The sequence below is a fragment of the Osmerus mordax genome, chromosome 1, assembly GCF_038355195.1.
Source record: "Osmerus mordax isolate fOsmMor3 chromosome 1, fOsmMor3.pri, whole genome shotgun sequence".
Lineage (NCBI taxonomy): Eukaryota > Metazoa > Chordata > Actinopteri > Osmeriformes > Osmeridae > Osmerus > Osmerus mordax.
The window spans coordinates 13,234,632-13,257,934 of NC_090050.1; the positions used below are offsets into that span (position 1 = coordinate 13,234,632).

Here is a 23,303-nt window from a genome sequence, read left to right on the forward strand (position 1 = left end):
ATTTTCCTGCCTTCTAGTCTATTCTACCTAATTGAGTCAGATGGCTGACCGGTGAGGGAGTCGGGCTAGTAATCTGAAGGTTGCCAGTTCGATCCCAGCCGTGCCAAAATGATGTTGTGTCCTTGGGCAAGGCACTTCACCCTACTTGCTTCGGGGGGAATGTCCCTGTACTAACTGTTAGTCGCTCTGGATAAGAGCGTCTGCTAAATGACTAAATGTCTAAATGTAATTGAAAACTAGTGTGAAAGGAGATACTTGTATCTCCAAAAGTGTATGACTGATATTTGTCGATTTTTTTTACACCCCTTAAACCAGGACTCATTTTACATTTGTATCTTTTAAGCACAGTTGAAGTGAGGCAACACATACTTTAGTGTTTAGAGTGAAATATCCTTAACATTCATATATTAAAAACAGTGGGGTTGCATCTGTTGTGACCTAGCATGATCGTATGTTGCATTCCCTGTCCACAACCACACAAAGGGGAACAATGAATACATGACTGCATTCAAGCAATTACGCATTTCACCATGAATCGGGGGTAATTCGGGCACAAAAAGTGAGTTCCACGTTTAATATATGGCCCTTTTCACAGCTCAGTGGACCAAAAGGTCTTAACCTTTGAACCCCACTTGAAGCTCTCAAAACGTGCACACTCGTTTACAGTAAGGGTTCGGTAAAGACAGAGTCTGTGCGATGAAAACCGGCTGATGTTCTACAGCCAGTATGACGCGTGTGTCTTGACCGTGAACTCATCAGTTATGGTACTGATTAGTCCCTGCTGTAACAGTTCGAACAGTCAGTCTGAGAGTCCATTGACAAAAGCATGTGAACATGTCCGGCTTAATAAAGGGACGATCCGTGCAGTAATTATTGCAGGAGAGAAAGTAATGAAATGCATATTTGATGCAAAGGTCATGAAAAGTCATGGAGGCCTACAGGCAGAGCAGGGGTTTGCATACCTAAATACATTGTGTGTTTGCTCTGCACTGGCTGCCTGTCACAGCACGGGGAGGTAGGGGACAATGCTGTACTGACTGGCTGGCTGGGTGGTTAATTGATTGGGTGGCTGGTTGACTGGCTGACTGGGTATCTGTCTGACTGACTGACTGTCTGCCCGTCTCCCCCACAATTGCAGCTTCCATATGTGTCCTCCCAGCCGTCTTCTGTCACTGTCACACCCTGGTACACGAATGAACCTCATCCCATTCTTGGTCTATGTCTCTCTCTCTCTCTCTCTCTCTCTCTCTCTCTCTCTCTCTCTCTCTCTCTCTCTCTCTCTCTCTCTCTCTCTCTCTCTCTCTCTCTCTGAGTATGCTGGACACACTAGCAGCACTGAGGCAGCCCTGAGGAAGAAACGTAAACAGCTTGCACCTTTGCATGTTGTTGCTGGAATGCACACGGTCTCACACACACACACACTCTCCTACACACACTCTTCCTACACGTTCTCATTCGCACCCCCTCTCCCTCACACATTCTCATACACACTCCCCCTCACAGACTCTCCCTCGCAGAATCCCAGGTGGTCCACTCACACCTCAGCTAAGCCAATCAGAGACATAATGAAGTCATAAATCTCCTGGCCGTCGTAGGGAGGTGGAGCAGCACATCAGCAGTCCTGGCCGTGGCGTGATGGGCTAGGGTCCTCAGCTGGACACAGCACACCGTGTAAGACGCCACTAACCCCGCCGTCGCCCCCCACTCCCTCCGCTCTCCCCCGTCTCCACTTCTCCCCCTCCACCCTCCTCCAGTGGTGGAGGACAGGCTGACACACACACACCCTAGGGATGAGGAGAGGCTGACACACACACACATGCACCCTGTGGTTGAGGATAGGCTACACACACACACACATTATGGTGTGTGCTCCTTTCAGCCTTAATCCTCTTTGGACAGGATGTCTTGAAGACTGCAATCAACAGGCCTCCAGGAGAGGGGCTGTTTGTGAACCAGAGCTAGAGGCAGCTTTTGACTGGTGGAAAGAAAATGTTTTCTTGTGAGGCGTGGAACAGTCAACCTGACTGACAAGGTGATAGCAGTCAGTAACTGTCACCTGATTGACAAGGTGACAACAGTCATTTCCGTCCAGGTAATCGCTTATCAAAAGCCATGTATTTAACACTCGCCTTTTGACAGCTCTGGTGCGGGGGAGTCTGGGTGCTCTTGTGTGGATGTGTGTGGGTGGGTGGGTGGGTGACTGTGTGTGGATGTGAGTGATTGTGTGTGTGTCTGTGTGTGTAGGTGTGTGTGTGTCAGGTCTCAGGCCACTGAGCTGTCAGTGATGTCTGTGATGAATCCTCAGTGGGAGAGGTAGTCTAAGCAAACATTTCACCCTGTGTCTATGATGACTGAAGGACATGGAGGAGACAGACATACAGACAGACAGAGAGAGAGATAGAGAGGAGAGAGAGATGGAAAAAGAGAGATGGAGAGAGGATAGAGATGGAAAGAGAGAGATGGAGAGGGAGGAGAAAGAGAGAGTGAGAGAGAGGAGAGGAGAGAGAGAGAAGGAGGAAGAGGAAAGTAGGAGAAAGAGACAGAAAGAAAAAGAGAGATGTGAGGGAGAGAGAGGTGAGCAAGGGTGAAAGAGGAGGAGAGCGAGATGGAGCAGGAGGCGGGTTATGAATGATTAACCCTCATTAATCATTAAGCTGGAAGGCCTGAGAGGAGAACAGTAAAGACTAGGCTTTGTGTCTGCATCCGTGCAAAAGCCTCCCCCCACCCCACCACCCCACACACACACACACACACTCCGCTTGTGTGTTTCTCCTCTCTGCGTCGCCTCAAAGGGCAGCCCTTGGACCCACACAGCAGTGTGGTCTACGTGATCCACAAGAATTTGCCCGTGTGAATGGGGGGGGGGGGGGGGGGGGGGGGAGGGGGGGTAGCTTGTTAAACTGATGTGCACTGCTTCAAACCAGACTACGCTACTGGGTCTACAGCCTTAATGAAACATGGTGTTTCTGCTCCAGAAGGCATTGTTGGAGCAAATGTCCCTCCAACAGAGAGGATGAGGGGATGAGAATGTGCGGGTATGAGGGAATGAGGGGATAAGAGGATAAAAAAGGGAAGGAATGACGTATGGGATGAAGGGAGGAAGGGATGAAGGGATGAGGTGGAGATGGTGAATCGGCCTCTCCTGGATGATGTTGTCCTCCCTGCTTCCTCTGTCTGCCACTCCAGCTCCTCTCATTGCTCCGCCTCCAGCTCCTCTCATTGCTCCGCCTCCAGGCTCTTTATCTCTCCAAACACATGCTCCATCATCATACAACCTTTCTTTACCCCCATCTATCACTGTCTCTCCCCTTCAATCTTCCCCCCCGCTCTCTCTCTCTCTCTCTCTCTCTCTCTCTCTCCCTTTCTCTCCTTTTCTCGTCCATTTTCTCTCTCTCCCTTTCTCTCCCTTTTCCCTCTCTTTCTCTCGCTCTCTCTCTCTCCCTCTCGTTCTATTCCTTTTTCACTCTACCTCTCTCTCTCTTTCTCTCTAACTCTGCCCCAACCCCTTCTCTCCTTCCATAGTTTATAATCGAGAAATGACTCAACCCCCTGTGAAAGAATGGTATTTAATAGATAGAGCTAAAGCTGTGGGCTAGCAGGGAGATTTGGTAGTGACTCACCATTATGAGCACCTAAAGGGACCCAAAACACAACACTTTCCACAGAAGAGGACGTGTGTGCATGAATCAGGCGGATCCTCATTAAACAAGCGGGACTTCTCGCAGCTTAAGCTTCAGTTTTATGAGACAGCGCGGAATGTAATTACGGTGAGTAGGCCCACTTATGAAGGCAAGGCACTGGGCTGTGGACGTTAGCAACCTCTCTGTGTCCCAGATACAGAGCAGAGAGGCTGGTGAGACTGGGAGAGATGGAAGGTCATGCTGTAGAGTGCAGCGTGTGAGTGCGTGCATGTCTGTACAGGTGCTTGTGCGTGCCTGAATGTGTGAGTGTTTTTATGTAAGTGTGTCAGCATGCGTGTGTGTATCATATATGTCATGTGTGTGAGCATGCATGCATGCCTTTACATGTTAGTGCGTGTGTGTGGGAGAGTGTTTAAATTGGGGGCTGGTTGAAAAGAGGGTTCACCCCCAAATCCCCTACACACACATACACCTCCTCTTCCCCATCATCAGAAGTGCAGGGCAACGTTTCACATGAGAGCCCTTTTCACGCCAGTCACTTCAAATTCACTTATTTATGGCATTCCTTCTTGGTAAGGCCCACCACCATACAGATAGGTTTGAAATGGGACTGATTAGCACGCAACTCAAACACACAGACACACATGCAGAGAAACACACACACTCTCTCTTTGTTTCTCACTGACAGTTTTTTTCCCTTTCTCTCTCTCTTTCGCTCTCTGTCAGTAACATGTTTTTCCTCTTTTATCTTTTTTTGGTTCCACTTTCCCTCTCACATGCTCTCGCCCTCCCTCTCCCACCCCTGTCTTTTCCCCCTCCCTAGTCCATGCTCTCTCCCCAACCCTCCGTGTCCCCTCCTCTACTTCTAACATGCACTCTCTCTCCCTCCCTCTCTCCCCCTCTCTTCCTCCCTCCCTCTCTCAGCCTCTCCCTGTAATAGGAGGGAGAGGAACAGAGCCGCCTCTGGTAATTGGGGGTGACATGATGTTTATGTAACCTCCAAGACTCCCAAACCAGACGCAATTATGGGCCCCGGGGCCCCTGTGACCCCAGGGCTGTGGGCCTGGCGCTGGGTGACTGGGCTCTTCTGTCCCCGGACCAGGCCTGCTCTCTGGGGCTGGTGGGAAGGGGGGTGGAGAGGGGGGCCAGGCCAGGGTTCACCCTCTTTCACAGCTCCCTCCGACGGGAGCCCCTCGCCCCCCTAATCCAATGTGACGGGCACTTCACTGGAGAGGGTGCAGAGCCCCCCAATTTCCGCCCTGAGAGGGGCATACTGAGGGGGATGGTGGTGGATGCAGAGGGGTACGGATGGGGGGGTGGCAGACGTTTTTGTCACCCAGCCGGGAGAGCGAAGGCTCATTAGAACACCTAACTGCACTCTCTGGCCCTCATTAACCCGCCACACCGATGACTCAAATCCAAACAGACAATAAGGAGGACGTTCCAGGAAGAAAAGCTCCTCAATTTGAACAGGATTTGGCCCCTCCCCTATCCCATCCCCCCCCCCCCCCTTCTCCCCCGAGTATTGTGATGATGCTTTGTGGAGCTGGATGCTGTTTCTAAACATGCAAACGAAGTATGTCACGTTTGTCGCTGTTGTTCCAATTAGTCCACATTCCTAGGTGTGTCAAATGCATCCAATGTTCCTCTTCGGATCGTCTTTTGTAACGTTTTTCTAATCCTGTTTACTGTAAACTGTGCACATTTCCACTTTTTATCCTCGGAGCACGTGGTCGACAACAACAATAACTGAGCAAGAGCCGAACTCCAAACACAGTGCTGGAGGTTGAGGGAGACACAGACAGCGTGGCTCGTTCTATAAGACTGCACCCTCTCTCCGCCACCTCCTCCTCTCTGTCCCCCCTATCCTCCCTCACCCACACCCCACACCCACCACACCCTGTCTCTCTCGCTCTCTCTCTCTCTCTCTCTCTCTCTCTCTCTCTCTCTCTCTCTCTCTCTCTCTCTCTCTCTCTCTCTCTCTCTCTCTCTCAAACACCCCTCCCCCTTCACCCTCCCTCCTCTTCCTTTCCCTCCCCTCCACCTCCCAACACAATCAGACGTTGGGTGGGGTGACGGCCCCGGTACAGTACTGTGCCAATGGGACTACAAGCCTCGGCTCCAACAGAGCGTGTCCAGTCCGGCCCGCCTTGGCCTGCCTCCCAGCTCATCAGCGTCCGGGGATCCCGGCTGGCTCGCCAAATGATGCGTCTCAGTGAGACAATTAAAGAGCAAATCAATGCTGCCGCTGCCGGTGTGAATACAAGACGAGGAGCCGACGAGTGTGACCGCAATTGCCCCAACGGAAAAGACACATGGATGCCATGGAGAGGGAGGGAGGGAGGGATGGAGAGGGAGTGAAGGGATAAAGGTAGTCCGAATGGGAGGAGGGGAGGAGGGAGAGATGAGAGAGACCTGGAGAGGGATTGAGAGAACAGAGAGAGAGAGAGAAGAGAGAGAAAGAGAAGGATGGAGAGAGAGAGAGGAGACAAAAATGGAATAGAGGAGGGGGGGGGGGGGGGCTGATTGAGGCAGGTTTCTGGAAGATCCCCGAGATTATAAAGTTAGGGCAATCACCAAAGGGAGCTGTTTTCCATTAAAAGTCACAACCCCGTGGAAATACACTGTTCTCTCTGGCTAATGTTCCCATTACAGCTGTAAGGGCAATTGACAAGGTAGCTGGTACATGGAATATGTATACATCAGTCTGAGGTCTCACCACTTAAAAAGTATGAAATGTAGCACAAGAGCTGAGTGGGTAAGAGAATGAGAGGAGAGGAGGTTCACCCATGCCAGGCCTGCGATCACTGAGCAATGAAGGCAGACAAGAGGGATGGAGGGGGGGGAGAGGATGGGAGACCGGATGAGAAGGAGGAACAGAGAAAAGTATGAAACCTGAGAAAAAGAGATCAAGGGTGCTCAGGAGGGAGAGAAAGAGCGGTGAGGGAAAATGAGAAGAGGTAAGAGGAGGGAAAGAAAGACAGAAAAATAGATGGAGAGATTAAAGGGAGAGAGAGAGATATAACTGCTGTCCAGTCCTTTTAGAGTTTCATGATGAGGTCACATGGCCAGGGCCAACAGGCCATCAAGCCCTTTGGTGACATCACCAAATTGCTTTGGCATCCATGCATGAGTGAATGTGTGCCTCCAAAAATACGTATGTGCCTCGGAAAGTGTGTGTGTGCATACGACGCGCGCGCGTCTGTGTGTGTGTGTATATAAAGGACACCTGTGTGTGTGTGCATGTTCTCGCAATCCCATCTCCACCCACTCACCAGCCTGGTTGGTGGTGATGTTGACCGAGGCGTACTGCGGAGAGTAGGGACTCTGGTCCGACACGCCGTTGACTGCCTGGACCTCGAAGGTGTACTGCGTGTGGGCGAGCAGGTCGCTGATGTAGACGCGAGGCTCCGTCAGGCCCAGCTGCCGGGGGACAAACTGGACGTTGTCCCCGCAGCGCGTGCAGCCTCCGCGGCCCCCGCCGCAGCTCTTGCAGATGATGTTGAAGACCACGTCCTCGCGGCCCCCAGACTCGCGCGGCGGCATCCACTCCAGCATCAGGGACGTCTCGTTCACACTGGAGATCACCGTCTGGGGGGCCGAGGGCACGGCTGTGGGTGACACACACACACACACACGTGGTTAAGGTTACAGCTATTTCCACCCGGTTACACATAGAGACATACAGGGTTAAACACGCATATACACGCATACAGTGCACACAGACACACACATACATCTACATATTCTCTACTCTGTACTCTACTCTGAGTGTTTCTGCTGTCCAAGTGTTGCTTTGGTGATGCTGTGGGGGAAGAGTTTCTGCTGGTTAGAGTGTTTCCCTAGTGGTGCTGTGGGGGGTAGTGTTTCTGCTGGTAAGAGTGTTTCTCTAGTGGTGCTGTGGGGAGTAGTGTTTCTGCTGGTTAGAGTGTTTCTCTAGTGGTGCTGTGGGGGTAGTGTTTCTGCTGGTTAGAGTGTTTCTCTAGTGGTGCTGTGGGGGAAGTGTTTCTGCTGGTTAGAGTGTTTCTCTAGTCGTCCTGTGGGGGGTAGTGCTTCTGCCGGTTAGAGTGTTTCTCTAGTGATGCTGTGGGGGTAGTGTTTCTGCTGGTTAGAGTGTTTCTCTAGTGGTGCTGTGGGGGAAGTGTTTCTGCTGGTTAGAGTGTTTCTCTAGTCGTGCTGTGGGGGGTAGTGCTTCTGCCGGTTAGAGTGTTTCTCTAGTGATGCTGTGGGGGTAGTGTTTCTGCTGTCCTTGACTTGGTGGAGGACACGCATTCCAGAAGCTCAACCGCTCTGCTCATGTAACCCTCCTGTCTAACCACTAATACACTGCAGCCCTTCTGAGGTGGCAGCCTGGTATGCTGCAACAAGAAGGCCTCTTCCCCAGAGAGGCGCACTGACCACACACACACACGCATGAGGGCACACACTCGTTTGCGCACACACACGTACATACACACATGCATGCACACACGCACACACACACACACACAGACAGACTTTGTGACATGTGTTTGTTTAAAATCTGCAGGGAATCATATACTTTCAATCACACAGAATCAACTGTCATAAAGCGCGAGAGAGAGAGAGAGAGAGAGAGAGAGAGAGAGAGAGAGAGAGAGAGAGAGAGAGAGAGAGAGAGGGGGGGTGGGGTGGAAGGAGAAGGAGAGAGAGATTTAGGACCTATTTTGGGAGAAAGAAACAGAGAAACAGAGAGAGAGAGACTCTTTCTCATGGTTGGTAGATGGAAACCTGCCCCACAGCGTTGGTTTTGACTGACAGGCCAAGCAAACAGACAAAGAGGCGTGTTTATCTTCTACAAGCATGTGTGTCTGTTTCCCCAGCATGCCCTCTCTAGGGCTAATGAGATAAACGACGCCCACCAACTTCTAAAACTGAATTGATCACTTATTTAGAGGCCTTTTAATTGGCTCCCATTAAGGGACTTCCAGGGCTGGAGACAAGCCCACTGGAGGCCCCAATGTGTCAGTCCTCCTCTTCTAAACTCCTTCTGGATGGGGGACTGGATGGGGTGAGGAGCGGGTGGGGGCGGGGTCGGGGGGTGGGGGAGGAATGGAGGGATGGAAGGAGGGAGGGAGGCATGGACGGAGACAAGCATTTAGCACACACACACACAGACACACACACACACACAGGGAAGGAGGGATGGAAGTATTGAGGGATGTAAGGAGGGGTGAGGGGTGGGAGGCTAATGGCCCCTGTTCGGGTTTGCCAGGCTGTTCAGATGGGCCCATTCCCAGCTCTAATCAGGGCTGGGCTGGCTGGGTTGAACCCCAGCGACGTGACTGTGGCGCTGAGGCTGGGGCTGGGGCTGAGGCTGGGGCTGGGGCTGAGGCTGGGGCTGAGGCTGGGGCTGCTCGTTCAGTTCAGCTGCTACTCTCCCAGGGACAGGCTTATGCAAATGTCCTTTGTTGGAGGCGCTCAAATCTTCCTCTCCTCCTCCTCTCCTCCTCCTCTCCCCCTTTCACCAGGGGTTAGGAACAAAAACACACACAGCCAAGATGCTGAAAGGAGCTCTCTCTCTTTTTCTCTCTCCCTCGCTGTCTGTCTCTCCCTCACTTGTCTCTTTTGCTCTCTCTTATGCACACTCCCTCACTCTGCACTACCAAGACCAAACTATGAACTGCATCTCTTTCTTTCCCTCCCTCACCGCCTTGTTCTTGCTCTCAATGTCTCTCTCTCTCTATGTCTCTCTTCCTCTCTCTCTCTCTCTCTCTCTCTCTCTCTCTCTCTCTCTCTCTCTCTTTTCTCTCTCTCTCTTTTTCTCTCTCTTTTTCTCTGTCTCCCCCCCGCCCCAACCCCTCCCTGTCTTTCTCTCAGCCTCTCTGTCAACTACAAATTCAAATTGAAATCAGACCAGCTTCATTGGCATGACAAGAGAGAGCCGTGGCTTGGTCCATTCTCTGGCTCTGGGCCTCCACAAAGCTGCAGCGCCCTGGCCTACTAACCTCTGCAACGGATGGGGCAGGGGCATGCCTCAGTGTGTGTGAGTGTGGACTTGGAGTAACGTGTGAATGTGCATGTGTGTTTGTGTGTGTCTTTGCATTCATGGGTGCGTGTGTGCATTTGTGTGTGTACGTGTGTGCGGGTATGTTTGTGTGTGTTTGCATTCATGTGTGTGTTTGTGTGTGTTTGCATTTGTGTGTGTGTGTGTATGTGTGTATGTATATGTAAGAAGGTTGGTCAGACGTTGTGTGTGAATGCATGAGTGCATGTGTGTGCTTGGGTGTTTGTTGGACATACTTGTGCAGGGCATCTGGAAGGGGTCGGAGTCTGTGCGATAGTAACCGTTCCGACACACACAGGTGGTGGCTCCCTCGTTCGTGGTTCTGCTGTTGATGGGACACTGCATACAGGACTCGTCACCTTGGGTTGGCTTGAAGAAGCCTGACGGACAAGCTGGGAGAGAAAGAGAGAGAGAGAGAGAGAGAGAGAGAGAGAGAGAGAGAGACCGAGAGAGAGAGAGAGAGAAAGAGAGAGAGAGAGGGAAGGAGAGAGCAATATTTGAGACTTCAGCCATTAACAGATTTTGTGTTTGTTAAAACTATTTTCCCTTTCTGCAGATGTCATGTACTAGGGCCACATCTGGCTTTACTAGACTTGCAATCCTGCATCGTGAACAAACACAAACACAGGCACACAACAACAAAAAACACACGCACACGCACATGCACACGCAGAGCCCGGCATTTATACACACATCAGAGCATCTCTGTTTGTGAGGGAAGTCTCCGCAGGGATGACCACACTTCCTGTTGGTGGTCTTTAATTATTCAGCTCACTCTGGTTGCCCAGGGGCTCTGTGTGTTTCCTGTTACAGTAAGTGCTCTTTACGGTCCTCTCTCCTGGAGACGGCGACGACGCTGTCGCCATGACAGCGATGACCATGGCTACACACCACCTGGCCACATCGCTTCAGCCTGACATAATCACTCCTTCCCTCTCTCCTCCCTCCCTCTCTCTCTGGCGCTAGCATGACACGATAAGGAGGAGAAGGTTGGTGTGTGGTGTGTTGGGGGAGGGGGGGCTTTGTGAAGGAGCTAAAGTGACACATGAATAAGTGATCTTTTGTGAGAAGCCAAACAAGGCTGAACACCGTGCTGGTTCCCAATGACAGGGCGGCCCTCAGGTGTCCTCTAACTGTCATGGATCTGCCGTTGCTGCGCTAAAGTGAACAGCTGTTTTCCACATCAGACCAGGCTTGGATGAGTGACAAACACCAGGGAGCCAGAGGCCTCTCCTCTGCTAAGATGATACAAATCCAGCCGTCACCAGACCCTCGTCTACCCAACGTATGGTGTTTCCAGCCCTATATACCCCAATACATAGTGTTTCTAACCCTATCTACCCCAACTCACAGTGTTTCTAACCATATATACCAACTCACTGTGTTTCTAACCATATATACCAACTCACTGTGTTTCTAACCATATATACCAACTCACTGTGTTTCTAACAATATATACCAACTCACTGTGTTTCTAACCATATATACCAACTCACTGTGTTTCTAACCATATATACCAGGTCACCGTGTTCCTAGCCTGACCTCGTCCCACTCTTACGTAATACTCCGCACTCAGCCCATCCTCCACACTAAGGAAATGCAATCATAAAACACAGCTCCATTTCCCCATTCATGGTCTGAAATGGCAATTATAGCTGGATTACAGCATATGCCACATGGGCCCGTGTGCAGCTGGGGCTTTATTTAAGAAAGGTCAGCTCACAAGGCCTGATAAGTCGGGTTCAATGCCACTATTTCTATGCAAGAGAGATATCCAGGAGCCTGGTGACCCTGCAAGGCCCGGATTACAGCTCTTTTCCAATCTCTCTCTCTCTCTCTCTCTCTCTCTCTGACTCTCCTTCCTCAGACAGCATGCTAGCACTCCGTAAATCACTAGCCAATCATCAGCCGCTGGAAACACACAGTGAGGCAATTCTATACCTTGTCGCACACACACATATATCCTTACAAACACACACACACACTCTCGTACACACACAGATTCTCCTTTCTTCTCTCTCTCTCTCTCTCTCTCTCTCTCTCTCTCTCTCTCTCTCTCTCTCTCTCTCTCTCTCTCTCTCTCTCTCTCTCTCACACACACACACACACACAAACACTCACATAGAGCCACTTTAACTGGACAGCATTCTGTGAGATCTGTCTCATTGAGCAGATAACGGTGAACGACCACAAAATATACGGAGTGTTCTAGATCTGGACGAAATCATAGCTGTAAACCTCTTAGGACAGGAAGTGGGTTTTCATAAATGAAAACGTAGGAAATCTGATAGAGCTCTTCGACAAATATTAGTCCTGTCATGTTTTCTTTGGCCATGATGGATGGGGTGAGAGGCTGGGGCGGAGAGAGAAACATGAGGGCGTTTCATTCACCTTGCCACTCACCGGATACTCTGAGAGCTGGGACTACCACAGGAGGAGAGGAGAGGAGGAGGGAAGGAGAAAGGAGAGAAGCTGGTTCTGGGGCTGCCACAGGACGAGAGTTGAGGAGGACATGATGAAAGGAGAAGGGCAGGGGTTGGGAATACATTTACACTCTACCTTTAGTCATTTAGCAGACACTCTTATCCAGAGCGACTTACAGTAAGTACAGGGACATTCCCCCGAGGCAAGTAGGGTGAAGTGCCTTGCCCAAGGACACAACGTAATTTTTCATGGCCGGGAATCGAACCAGCAACCTTCTGATTAATAGCCCAATTCCCTGATCGCTCAGCCTTCTGACCTCCCATCTGAATACCACACAGCCAGCGAAGGAGGAGGACACAGGGACGAGGGCCACCAAAGGAAATCGCATAAAGACATAGAAGGACTGGGGGGAGGGAGCGAAGGAGGGAGGGGCACACAGCGAAGAGAGCATGAGAGGCAGTGGTGGCGACGGGGCGAACGAGCATGTTCAGGAAACAGCTATCTGTGCAAAAACCATGCACTCCTGTCATTAGCTGAGGCATTCAGAATGATGTCGAGAGGGTCGCTGCTGTCTAAATGTAATGACTGGCTATTTATAACTGTGGTGAGATATGTCAGTCAGTCAGTCAGTTATTCGGTCCATCAGATAGTCAGCCAGTCCAAAAGTCAGCTAGTCAATTAGTCAATCAGCTAGTCAGTTAGTTAGTTAGTCACCCAGGTGGTCAGTCAGCAGCTAGTGAGTCAATCAGCCACCTAGTCAGTCAGTCAGTTAGTCAGTTAGTCAGTTAGTCAGTTAGTCAGTTAGTCAGTTAGTCATTCAGGTGGTCAGTCAGCAGCTAGTGAGTCAATCAGCCACCTAGTCAGTCAGTCACTTAGTCACTTAGTCAGTTAGTCAGTCAGTCATTCATTCAGGTGGTCATTCATTCATTCAGGTGGTCAGTCAGTCATTCAGGTGGTCAGTCAGTCATTCTGGTGGTCAGTCTGGGTCCAGACAGAGCCTGCAGGACTGATTGAAAAGCAGATTGCATCTTTGATTCTCTCTGCATCAGACTGGTCTTTTTGAACTGTTTGATTACAGAATCTCAACTCTCCTCCCCTCCCTCCCTCCTCTCCCTGTCTCTTTCCCTCCACCTCCCACTCTCCATCCCTCACTCCCTCTCCCTGTCTCTGTTTTCTCTCCTTTTCTCTTTTCTCCACTTCCCTCTCTCTGTCTTCCTCCCTCTGTCATTCCACAGGAACAGGCCAAAGTCTCTTTGTGGATGTGGCCTCCAACAGCAGACAGCCTTCTGGCAACAGGTGGTAATTAAAACGGGAATATTCAACGCTGGATTTTTTCCTTGGAATGCTTATTTCTTTCTACTCTTTCAAACACACATCTCTTTTGATATCCTTCATAAGTAAGCACATTTCTCTGCCTCTCAGATCCTGTGGAGTTTGACAACGGTGATGAAATGCTGCATTGAGCCAAGCAGAAGAGCTGCCATGCAGAACCAACGTGTTCAAACTCACAAACAGTAGAGCAGTGATCCACATGTCTTGGTAGAGGGGGGAGGGATTGGATCTCCGGGTCCTGGTGTCACCTCTAGAACCAGGAAGAAGACCAGAGGCAGTGCCAAGAGGTAGAGGCCAAGTGGCAGGGCCGACTAGAGGCAGTGTCAAGAGGCAGGGTCAAGAGGCAGGGCAGACTAGAGTCAGGTCAAACGGCAGACTAGAGGCAGGGCCAAGAAACAGGGCAAACTAGAGGCAGGGCCAGGAATCAGGGGAGAGAGGCAGGGCAGACTGGAGGCAGGGCAGACTGGAGGCAGGTCCAAGAGGCAGGGCCGACAGGCAAGGGAAAGAGGCAGGGCAGACTGGAGGCACGGCCAAGAGGCCGGTCAGACCTGGCTGTCACCTCCCAGACACCACTGCTGCTCCCTGCAGAGCAGAGAATAACCATAACCGTTTCTGACTTTTAATAACACATGCTGGCACTGAAGATTTAATTTGAGGTGAGAGAGACTCACTGTGTGCGGCGCTAGCATGGGAGAGGGAAAGTTCTCTGTGCCAGGACACCGGTAACATTTTACTGCTGCTCATTTGATGCCTGTTTCAAAGACTTCCTCCACTACTCACACTGTCAAGATTTATGCCTCTGCAGAAAAAAGACCTGCGGCTGCAACCTGTTGTATCCAGTTTGTGTTTGTGTGCGCGTGTGTCTGTATGAGAGAAAAGGACAAATCGAGAGAGGGACAGAGAGAGGCAGGAGAGGCCACTATATTCAGTGGCAGTGAGGATGAAGCAAGCTATGCTACTTGACGAACTCCTGGACTGCCACAGGGACTCTCACACTCAAACACAAACACACACACACACACACAGGGCGAATCAGTGGAACGGTGTGTCCAGACAGCCATAAGCAGCCCAAACAAAGGGCTGGGCATTTGACATTTCCATCATGGCAGCCGTGCTGTGGCTGTGTGCTGCTGTCTGGACACCAGGGAATCAGCTGGACGGACACTAATCCAGCCAGAGGCAGGCCTGCGGAGGAAAAAAAAGCCATGACCTGTTCCACACACACACACCGCACCCCCCGCCACTCACTCACCTCCCCCCGAGCCCCCCGCTCATTTACCCCCCCGGACAGAGAGGCCCTTTGTCCAGAGAGGGGGGGTGATGGGGAGGGTTAGGGGACTGCACTAGCACTGCCCCCTCCTCCTCCTCCCCCCCAACCCCCCCAGCCCTATTCAGCCTCAAATCCCCCTCCCCAAAACTGCTGCATTTAATGAAAGCGCCATTAAAAAAGAGACAGGGGACAGAAAGAGGGCTAAGGTGTGTGTGGGTGTGTGAGCGTGCGCGCGTTTCCGCGAGAGTCCATCCGTGTGTCCGTGTGTGTGAACGAACATGTGTGCGTCTGTGTGTGTGTGTGAAGGTTGACGTGTGTGTGAACATGTGTGTGTGAGAGTGAGTGTGTGTTTGTACCGGCCTGTGTGTGAATAATCAAGGGTGTGAAAGAGAAAAAGCTGGAGGGAGAAAGGGATTGGAGGTGCAAGGTTTTGTGAGCGCAGCAGAAAAAAAGTGCTGAAAGCAGTGAAAACGCTCAGAGTCGGAGGGGGGAAGAGGGGAAGCGGGGTGGGGGGGTGGCTGTATGGGGTGGAGGGGCAGGGGGAGGGGGGGTTCTCCCATTGTCACCAGAAGGGACACTCCGCAGTGACTAATGAGCTCTGGTTAGGAGTCCACCGCTCCCTGCTTCCTGGATAAACAGCTCAGATTTATCATGAGCAAAACCCAGATCAGATCTACAGATGGATCCTAAACACAGATACTGCAGAGCTTTGGAATGGCCGTCCGGCCTCTGCTGTTAACCCAGAGACCGTCTCCCCTCTCTCTTCTGTCTCCCTGTCTCACATTGAGGCCAACCACCCCTCTATTAGATTAGGAAAAAATTGTTAAGCAAGAAAGGTAGCATGCCAATACTTCTGTATTTATAACTTTAGTAAGACGGCCCCCTCTCTCTCCCTCCCTCTCTCTCTCTTGCTCCCTACCTCCCTCCCTCCCTCTCTCTCTATCTCTCTCTCTCTAATTCCATCTCCCTCGCCCTTCTTTCCTTCCCTCTCTTTCCGTTCACCTCTGAGTGGGCAGTGTGATTGTCCAACTGTGTCAGTCAAACCTGACTGCAGGTCATGTAGAGGAAGAGGAGGGATGTCTGGCTGTTTAGAGGGGGCAGAGCTGCCTGTCTGTCCCCACCGGGTCACCTCTTCCTGGGGGAACCGATGTCCAACGCAGCCCGGACCCTGGAACTCAATTAGGGTCCAGGCCCGGCCGGCTAATTCAATCGGGCCAGTGTGAAAGCAATTAAATGTGGGGCATTCACTTCACCCCACACACAGACACTACTGAAGCATGCCTGTCTCTCTCTGGGTGTCTCTGTCTGAGAGGATGAAAGAGACCAGATGTGTGTGTGTGTGTGTTACACCAGGGGAACCGGACCCTGGGAAGGGAAAAACTAGGAATTTATAAAAAAGGGTGTGTCTGAGAATTCACAAATGAATCTCAACGATGATCGGGGGAGATCTTTCAATACTGGCTTCTCATTGTCTCGCAGTACCGAAGCAGTTGTTTCAGGTGGTATGCAAATTATGATTATATTTATTCAAATCTATTTAAAAATTATTCTGCAGAAAAACAGTCCGTCTATGATAAGCCTGATGTTTAATGTCAGAGCAGAGGAGAAGGTAGCAGGGGAGCTGAGTGACACACACACACCCACACACACACAGTCACACAAGCTAGTGACGTGTTCTCCTCCAGGCTGTGTAGCAGTCACACATGTTTACTGTGTTCACTGTTCACTGCCATCTTTCATTTCAAGCTGCACAGCTTGTGTTTGTGTGTTTGTGTGTGTGTGTGTGGTTGGCTGGTTGGAAGGGGTGTAGGGAGGAGAGGCGATAGGTTGGACGTGACTTTTCCCCAGTCTGCCTGCTTCCTCTAAGCCACGACGGCAGTTGTCAGAGGGGGGGGGGGGGGAGCAGGAGGAAAGACAGAGACAGAGAAAGAGAGAAAAAGAGAGAAAGGGAGAGAGGAGAAAGAGAGTAAAGAGACAGAGAGGGAGAGAGAGACTGAGAGAGTGAGAGGAAGTAAGAGCACGAGAGAGATAAAGAGATAAGAGAGAGAGAAACAAATAGAGAGAGTGAGAGAGAGACAGAGAGAGAGAGAAATAAAGAGAGGTGAGAGAAGAAGGTGATAGGGAGACAGCACCAGGGCCTCAAGAAGGGTGGCGAGGAGATGGATGAGGTGGCGGGCGAGGGAGAAAGAGGGAGGGCGGTGGGGAGCCGGAGATTACTGGGAGACGTGTGAGACACCTGGGAAATGAGCTCTTGGGGGGGGGCAGCACAACAGCTGGAGAGACCAGGGCAGGAGGTAGACAACACAGACGGCGCTACTGCCCCCACACACACACACACACACACACCCATGCACACACACACAGGCTTGCGCACAGCCGTACACTCACAAACACACAGTCTGACCGATCTCCCACCTCCATGTCATACATGTACGTATGCACACACACACACACATCACACACACAGACAAAAGCACACACACGCACACTTTATAAACAACCCCTGGCCCTTGCCCAGAGGACAGTTTTAGATAGCCATTGCCTTATTTCTCAGGAGTGCCACATACCAGCTTTATATCAGAGCTTCAATGTATGTGTGTGACCACAAGCAATTGCCATCAGACCAAGGTGATGGTCCAGGAACCATACAATGCCTGGCAAGACTCACGTAGGCTCCAAACAAACCATGTCCTCTACCTCAGCCCAGATGAATATGCAGTAGGTTGAAACACACACAGGGAACATCAATCAGCTTAACTCAGTGTGCCGATATGATGACTCACCGTAAACAACCACATGGTTCATTAGTGGTTCATTTGTGGTTCAACAATGGTTATTTTATGGTTCATTAATGTTACTGGGAGCCGAGAGGATCAGGAGAGTTATTTCCTGGTTTTCTGAACTTTTGTTTTCCGGCTTCCTGAAAGACACTCCAGCCTCTCTGTAACTCTGATAGAGCCCCTGCCGCATATGGCAAACATTCACTCTCTAATTCAACACACACACACACACACACACACTCACACACAAAGACAGGGCCTTGTACTAGAGCACAGCATTCTCATAATAATCACCAAGTCATAAAAATGAAAAGGGGGAAAAAAAGGAAGAAAGACAAAAAGAAAATCTCCAAAAGGAGAAGTATGTTAACCACAGTATTTCCATGAAGGCTGATAAGTACCATGTGTCGATAGTGGCGGGGAGGGAGGGGGGGGGAGATGAAGGGAGGACTCAGAGATGTAAAGGCAGCGCACTAATAACAGCAGGAATTTTTACTGTACTTCATCGTGTACATGTACTTTTCCGCACTGAAAAGAGGGATGAAAGGAGGGATGGCAAAATTACAGGCATCTCAGCAAGAAAAGAAAAAAATAAAGAAAAAGGGGTTATTTTATTCAGGCATGTCACTGGGCAGCTAGCTCTCCTGAGGCTGTAAGGGCAGCCAACCAGGTGGATGGAGGAGGAGGGCCCCTTGGCGCGGGCCGTGCAGATGGTGGGGGTGTGGCCAGAGGCAGACCCCCATGTGGACATTCATCTATCTGGAGGACAGGAGGTCAATCTGCTGCTCCATCTCACTGTGGACATCTCAGGACCATCCCTCACACACGCACAAACACACATACACACACAAGCATTCTAGAGGAAGTCTCCACTGACTTCACAAAGGTGTACACAAATACACACACACACAGTATACATACACACTGCAGGGGGTAAGAGGAGTACTTTCTACTGTGTTGACATGAAGCTGAATCCAGGGACACTGAAACAATACAGCACACACACCCTCACACACACACACCCTCACACACACACACGCCCTCACACACACACACACACCCTCACACACACACACACGCCCTCACACACACACACACACACACAAACACTCACACACACACTCCGGGAGTGTGTGTGTGTGTGTGTGTTTACAGTTACAGTGTCCAGTTACAGCTTCCACTGTAACTGGACACCGGAACATATCTTTATAATACTGTGAATGTCACCGTCGGGTAACTAAATGACACCACTGTCTTCCTCCTCGTCCACCTTCTTTAGTCCCTGAATGGACGAGGGAGAGGAGGGGGATGACTGGAGGGCAGGTGTGACGTCAGGATATTCCGGTGTTACCGGGAGGACAGCAAAACATCTAGGAGCCATACCCGGCCCCACCTCGTCCCTGTGGGAACAGCTTACCTGTTGCACCAAGGGACACACCTAATGATATAGGGATTAGACCTGTGAGGTGCATGGTCATCACATCATGCCTCCTGTAAACACTGGAAACACTCATTCTGTCTCTTAAGAGGGGTGGTGGAGAGATGATAGGTGCTTTGGGAAATATCATGTTGTCTCTTGGGAAGAGACACACACACACACCGGAAAACACACACACACACCGAAGGCCCTCAGTGATTCATGTGTTTATTCCAGGTGTCCAGTGTGTGTGTGTGTGTGTGTGTGTGTGTGTGTGTGTCCTCCGTGCCTCCCAGATCAGAGTGTGAGGAGTGTTTATGGGTTGTGACTGGACTTTTCAGACATGGCCTCCAAACTCCCAAACGTGCCCTTTTCTCAAGGACGACCGGTTGCCGGGGAAACAGGAGTCATTGGCATGTAAGACTCCGCGGCTGTGCTCGAGATTTTGCCCCTGTGGGCCCATATCACAGACACCCCATAACTACCTCTACCTGCTGGAGCAGGGGGGGAGGAGGAGGAGTGGGGGTAGGGAGGAGAAGATGAATATTGTATAATGTAATATAATATAAACGTGTAGAGAGAAAAAAAAGAGGAAGATTTGGCCAAGCTATCCATACTACCCACATGATTCATACTACCCATGCTATCCACCGTAGTCTCTGTATATGCATCCAAGTGTACTGTTCTATGTTTAAAGCGCAGCACACATCCCATCTATTTACTGTTCATTCTTCTTTTTCCAGCCGTTGCAATGGAGAGTGGAGAGTATCTCTTTTTTACAACCTGCTGAATGACACACAAATCCCAAGGAGCTTAAATGTGTTGGTGTGTTTGTGTGTGTGTGTGTGCAAGTGTGTGTATGGGTGTGTGTGCATGTGTGTGTATGGGTGTGTGTGCATGTGTGTGTGTGTGTGAGAGAGAGTGTCTGTGTGTGTGTGTGTGTGTGTGTGTGTGTGTGTGTGTGTGTGTGTGTGCAAGTGTGTGTGTGAGAGTGTGTGTGTGTGTGTGTGTGTGTGTGTGTGTGTGTGTGCAAGTGTGTGTGAGAGTGCGGGTGTGTGTGGGTGTGTGTGTATGTGCGCGTGTGTGAGAAGCATGCAACGAGGGATCCTTTGTGGCCAGTGGCTGAATGCGGAAATAGCTGACAGAGGCTGTCTTCTCCATACTGCCCGCAGGGTAGAGAGGGAGAGAGGGGGAGGACAGGGAGGGAGTGGTATAGAGAGGGAGGGGGGTTCTCTGGAGCCAAACAAAGGCAGTAGGAAAGCCCAACTCCAGCCCCAGCCTCAGCCTCAGCCCAACTCCAGCCCCAGCCTCAGCCTCAGACCAAGTCCGAGCCTCAGCCTCAGCCCTCGAGGTGGGCTCAGGCTGACGGACAGGTGGCATAAAGGGACAGTGTGTCGCCCGTCAGATGAGACAAGGAGGCGACACAGGGGACGGGGTGGGAGGGTGGGGGAGACAAGAGAGGAGAAGGGGAAGGAGGGAGGAGGACAGAGGGGGGCAGCATTGCAAGGAGCAGCTGGTGTCGAAATCCTGTCAGTGTCCCAGTGTCACCCTGTGTACTGACACAGGCACAGACACACTCGCTGACACACACGTACAAACACACAGTTGCCACACACACACATCACAAGTAGACACGTCAGACAAAAGGACAAGGGTAAACCAGGCCATAAGGAGTGCCTAGTGTGGGTATCACTTTCCTAGTCTGGGCCTGCTATCCTAGGCCATCTATCCCCAGTGTGTGTTTAATACAGATTACATCAGGTCTGACCACAAGGATTTAACGAGGCAATGGGGAGTCTGAATTCTATTATCCATTCAATCTGCAGCAGAAAAAACAACAGCTGCATCAAACCAATTCTCAGACACACACGAACGCAGACAGGCCACACACAAACACACATGTACAAACACACACACATGCTGTGTCACACACACACACAAACTCAAACATACAAACACACAAACACACATACACACACACAATAACCCTGTCTCACACACATACTGTACACGTCACATCATTTAATCAATACGGTATGTGTCCTTCAGTGTGAGTGGTCATGCTACGATGTACCCTCTTGTAGAATTCAACTCAATAAAGTACGAGCTAGCCGCCCAACCATCTCTCAACAGGACAGGGTTCATCACTGCACAGTCAACACACACTGTCAGGAACCAGGCACGCCCGCATACATCATCCTGACGGGTCACTCTGACACTAACCTCCAGCCCTTTAGAACGCTAATACAGTTCTGTCAAGGACTTACTCCTAGGAAAGCAGTCCCCTTCTTAAGAAGACACACACACAGTCACATACACACACACAGTCACACGCACACAGACTCACACGCACACAAGAACAGACTCAGACATGCACACGCAATTACATCGACTCAGACAAGGCACACATGCATACCAACGCAAAAGGGTTTCATCACACACTGTATTTTATGTTATGCTAAATGTCTGTTTTTTAAGATTTACGGATTTGTGAACCCACAACACAGGCATGTCAAAACAAGCAACGCGAGCGATAACCTCAGAGACAGGTTTTAACAGACACGCACACAACCTCACACACAAACCGACAAATGAACAAACACACACACGTCTTCAGACACACACAGACAGATGAAGAGACACACACACACACAGCATCTCACACAAATAGAGAGATGAACAGAAACAAAAACCCATACATACACACACATGCATATCATCACGAAGACACAAATGCACACACACACACACTCTAAAGGCCACCTCCCTGGGACTCTCCACCTGTGAGTGAATGCCCCAGTATTGTAGGAGCCTATTTAGAGGAGGAATACATTAAACATCTCCAATCAACCAGCGAGTGGGGTGCTTCTGGCCTTGATAAATGTACACTGAATGAATGGGCCGAGCCATTAGCCTTGAGACATGCCATTGATTCATCTTAAACAAGGGAGCTCCTCTGCCTATTCATCTACAGGCCTGTCTCACTGCCCCCCGCCTCTGAACTTCCCTGCCTCTTTCCCTCCCTGCCTCTCTTCATCCCTGCCTATTTACCTCCCTGCCTCTCTACCCAAATGCCACTCTCCCTCCCTGCCTCCTTCCCGCCCTTCTTCCCTGCCTTTCTGCCCCTCTGACTCTCCCCCTTCCTACCTCTACCTCCCTGCCTCTCCCGCCTGACCTCTCTCCCTCCCTGCCTCTCTTCCTCCCAGCCTCCATGCGGAGGGCCCTGTCACCATGGTAACACTGCTGTCAGCGTTCTCCTGTCCGCTCCCCGCCAAGACTGTGGCCCCTCCCCCTCTCTTTCTCTCCCCCCAGGCCCCCCTCTCTAATAAAGCCCACCCCGCCATCCCCCCCAAACAATCCAAACTGATTCTGGGGGATATTGATCTGGACACAATGACACGCTGCTCTGACACATGTCATGACTCAGGACCCACTAACGGGTCATAGAGAGATACACACACCAGCCAGGGGGAGAGAGGGGGGAGGGGAATGAGGGAGGAGAGAGACACAGGCAGGAACGGAGGAGAAAGGAGATCGGGGGAGAAGGAAGTGGGGATGATGAGATGATGAGGGGGAGAAAGAGAAGAGAGGATATGGGGAGAGAGGGAGGGTGGAGGATGGATAGTCTGGCAAGGCTGGCTGATGCACCTGGATGCCTGGCCAATGGTGGGGGCTTGAGGGGAGGGGGGGCGAGGGGGGGGGGTGAGGGGGGGTGAGGGGGAAGGCGAACGAGGGTGTGGAGGGATGAGGGATGAGGGGGTACAAGAACAGGGGGTGTAGGAAAGGAGAAGGGCTGAACAGAAGTACCTGCCCCTCCCCCTCTCCCGGCCCGACCCTCCATCTTGCAGGCCCCTGTACACGCGTCACCATGGCGACTGATGGTGGAAGGAGGGAGGGGGTAGGGAGTAGGTGCTGCCTGGCTGTCTGTCACGGTGAAGAGGCACACCGGACAGGTCTCATCAACAAGACAAACACAGGGATTGGCAAAACACACACACACAGAGATAGGCACAAACACACAGATTATGCACACCCACACACACAGGACCCAGACATCTCTTCTATTTTACGTTCTCTCTCTCTCTCTCTCTCTCTCTCTCTCTCTCTCTCTCTCTCTCTCGCCCCCCCCCCCCCCCCCCCCCACACACACACACACACATGCACACACACAGAGCCGCCTTGGCACAGCTCTACACATTCCAGGAGCACATACCTGGCATATCTATACAGGCCGATACTAATCTGATCTGTGACATTAATACTGAAGCGATGAGAAGGTCACAGCAAACACACAGGGAGAGGACAGCCTGCCTGCTGAGGGCCTGAGGTTAGTCAGTCACCGTTGAGCTGGCTGACGTCAGCAGAACCACATCTGATGCTTATCTAGGTGGATCCGCTTCTTCAGAGGATGGGA

The 23,303-nt window shown here is 51.1% G+C and overlaps 1 protein-coding gene across 1 annotated transcript in view; it reads right to left on the minus strand.

Moving 5' to 3' along the window:
- The window catches only part of ephb2b (eph receptor B2b), a 110,724-nt gene that overhangs the window by 24,005 nt on the left and 63,416 nt on the right, over positions 1-23,303 (minus strand). Inside the window, 2 exon segments of the mRNA XM_067244048.1 lie at positions 6,917-7,252; positions 9,903-10,058. Coding sequence (XP_067100149.1) covers positions 6,917-7,252; positions 9,903-10,058 — 492 coding nt within the window.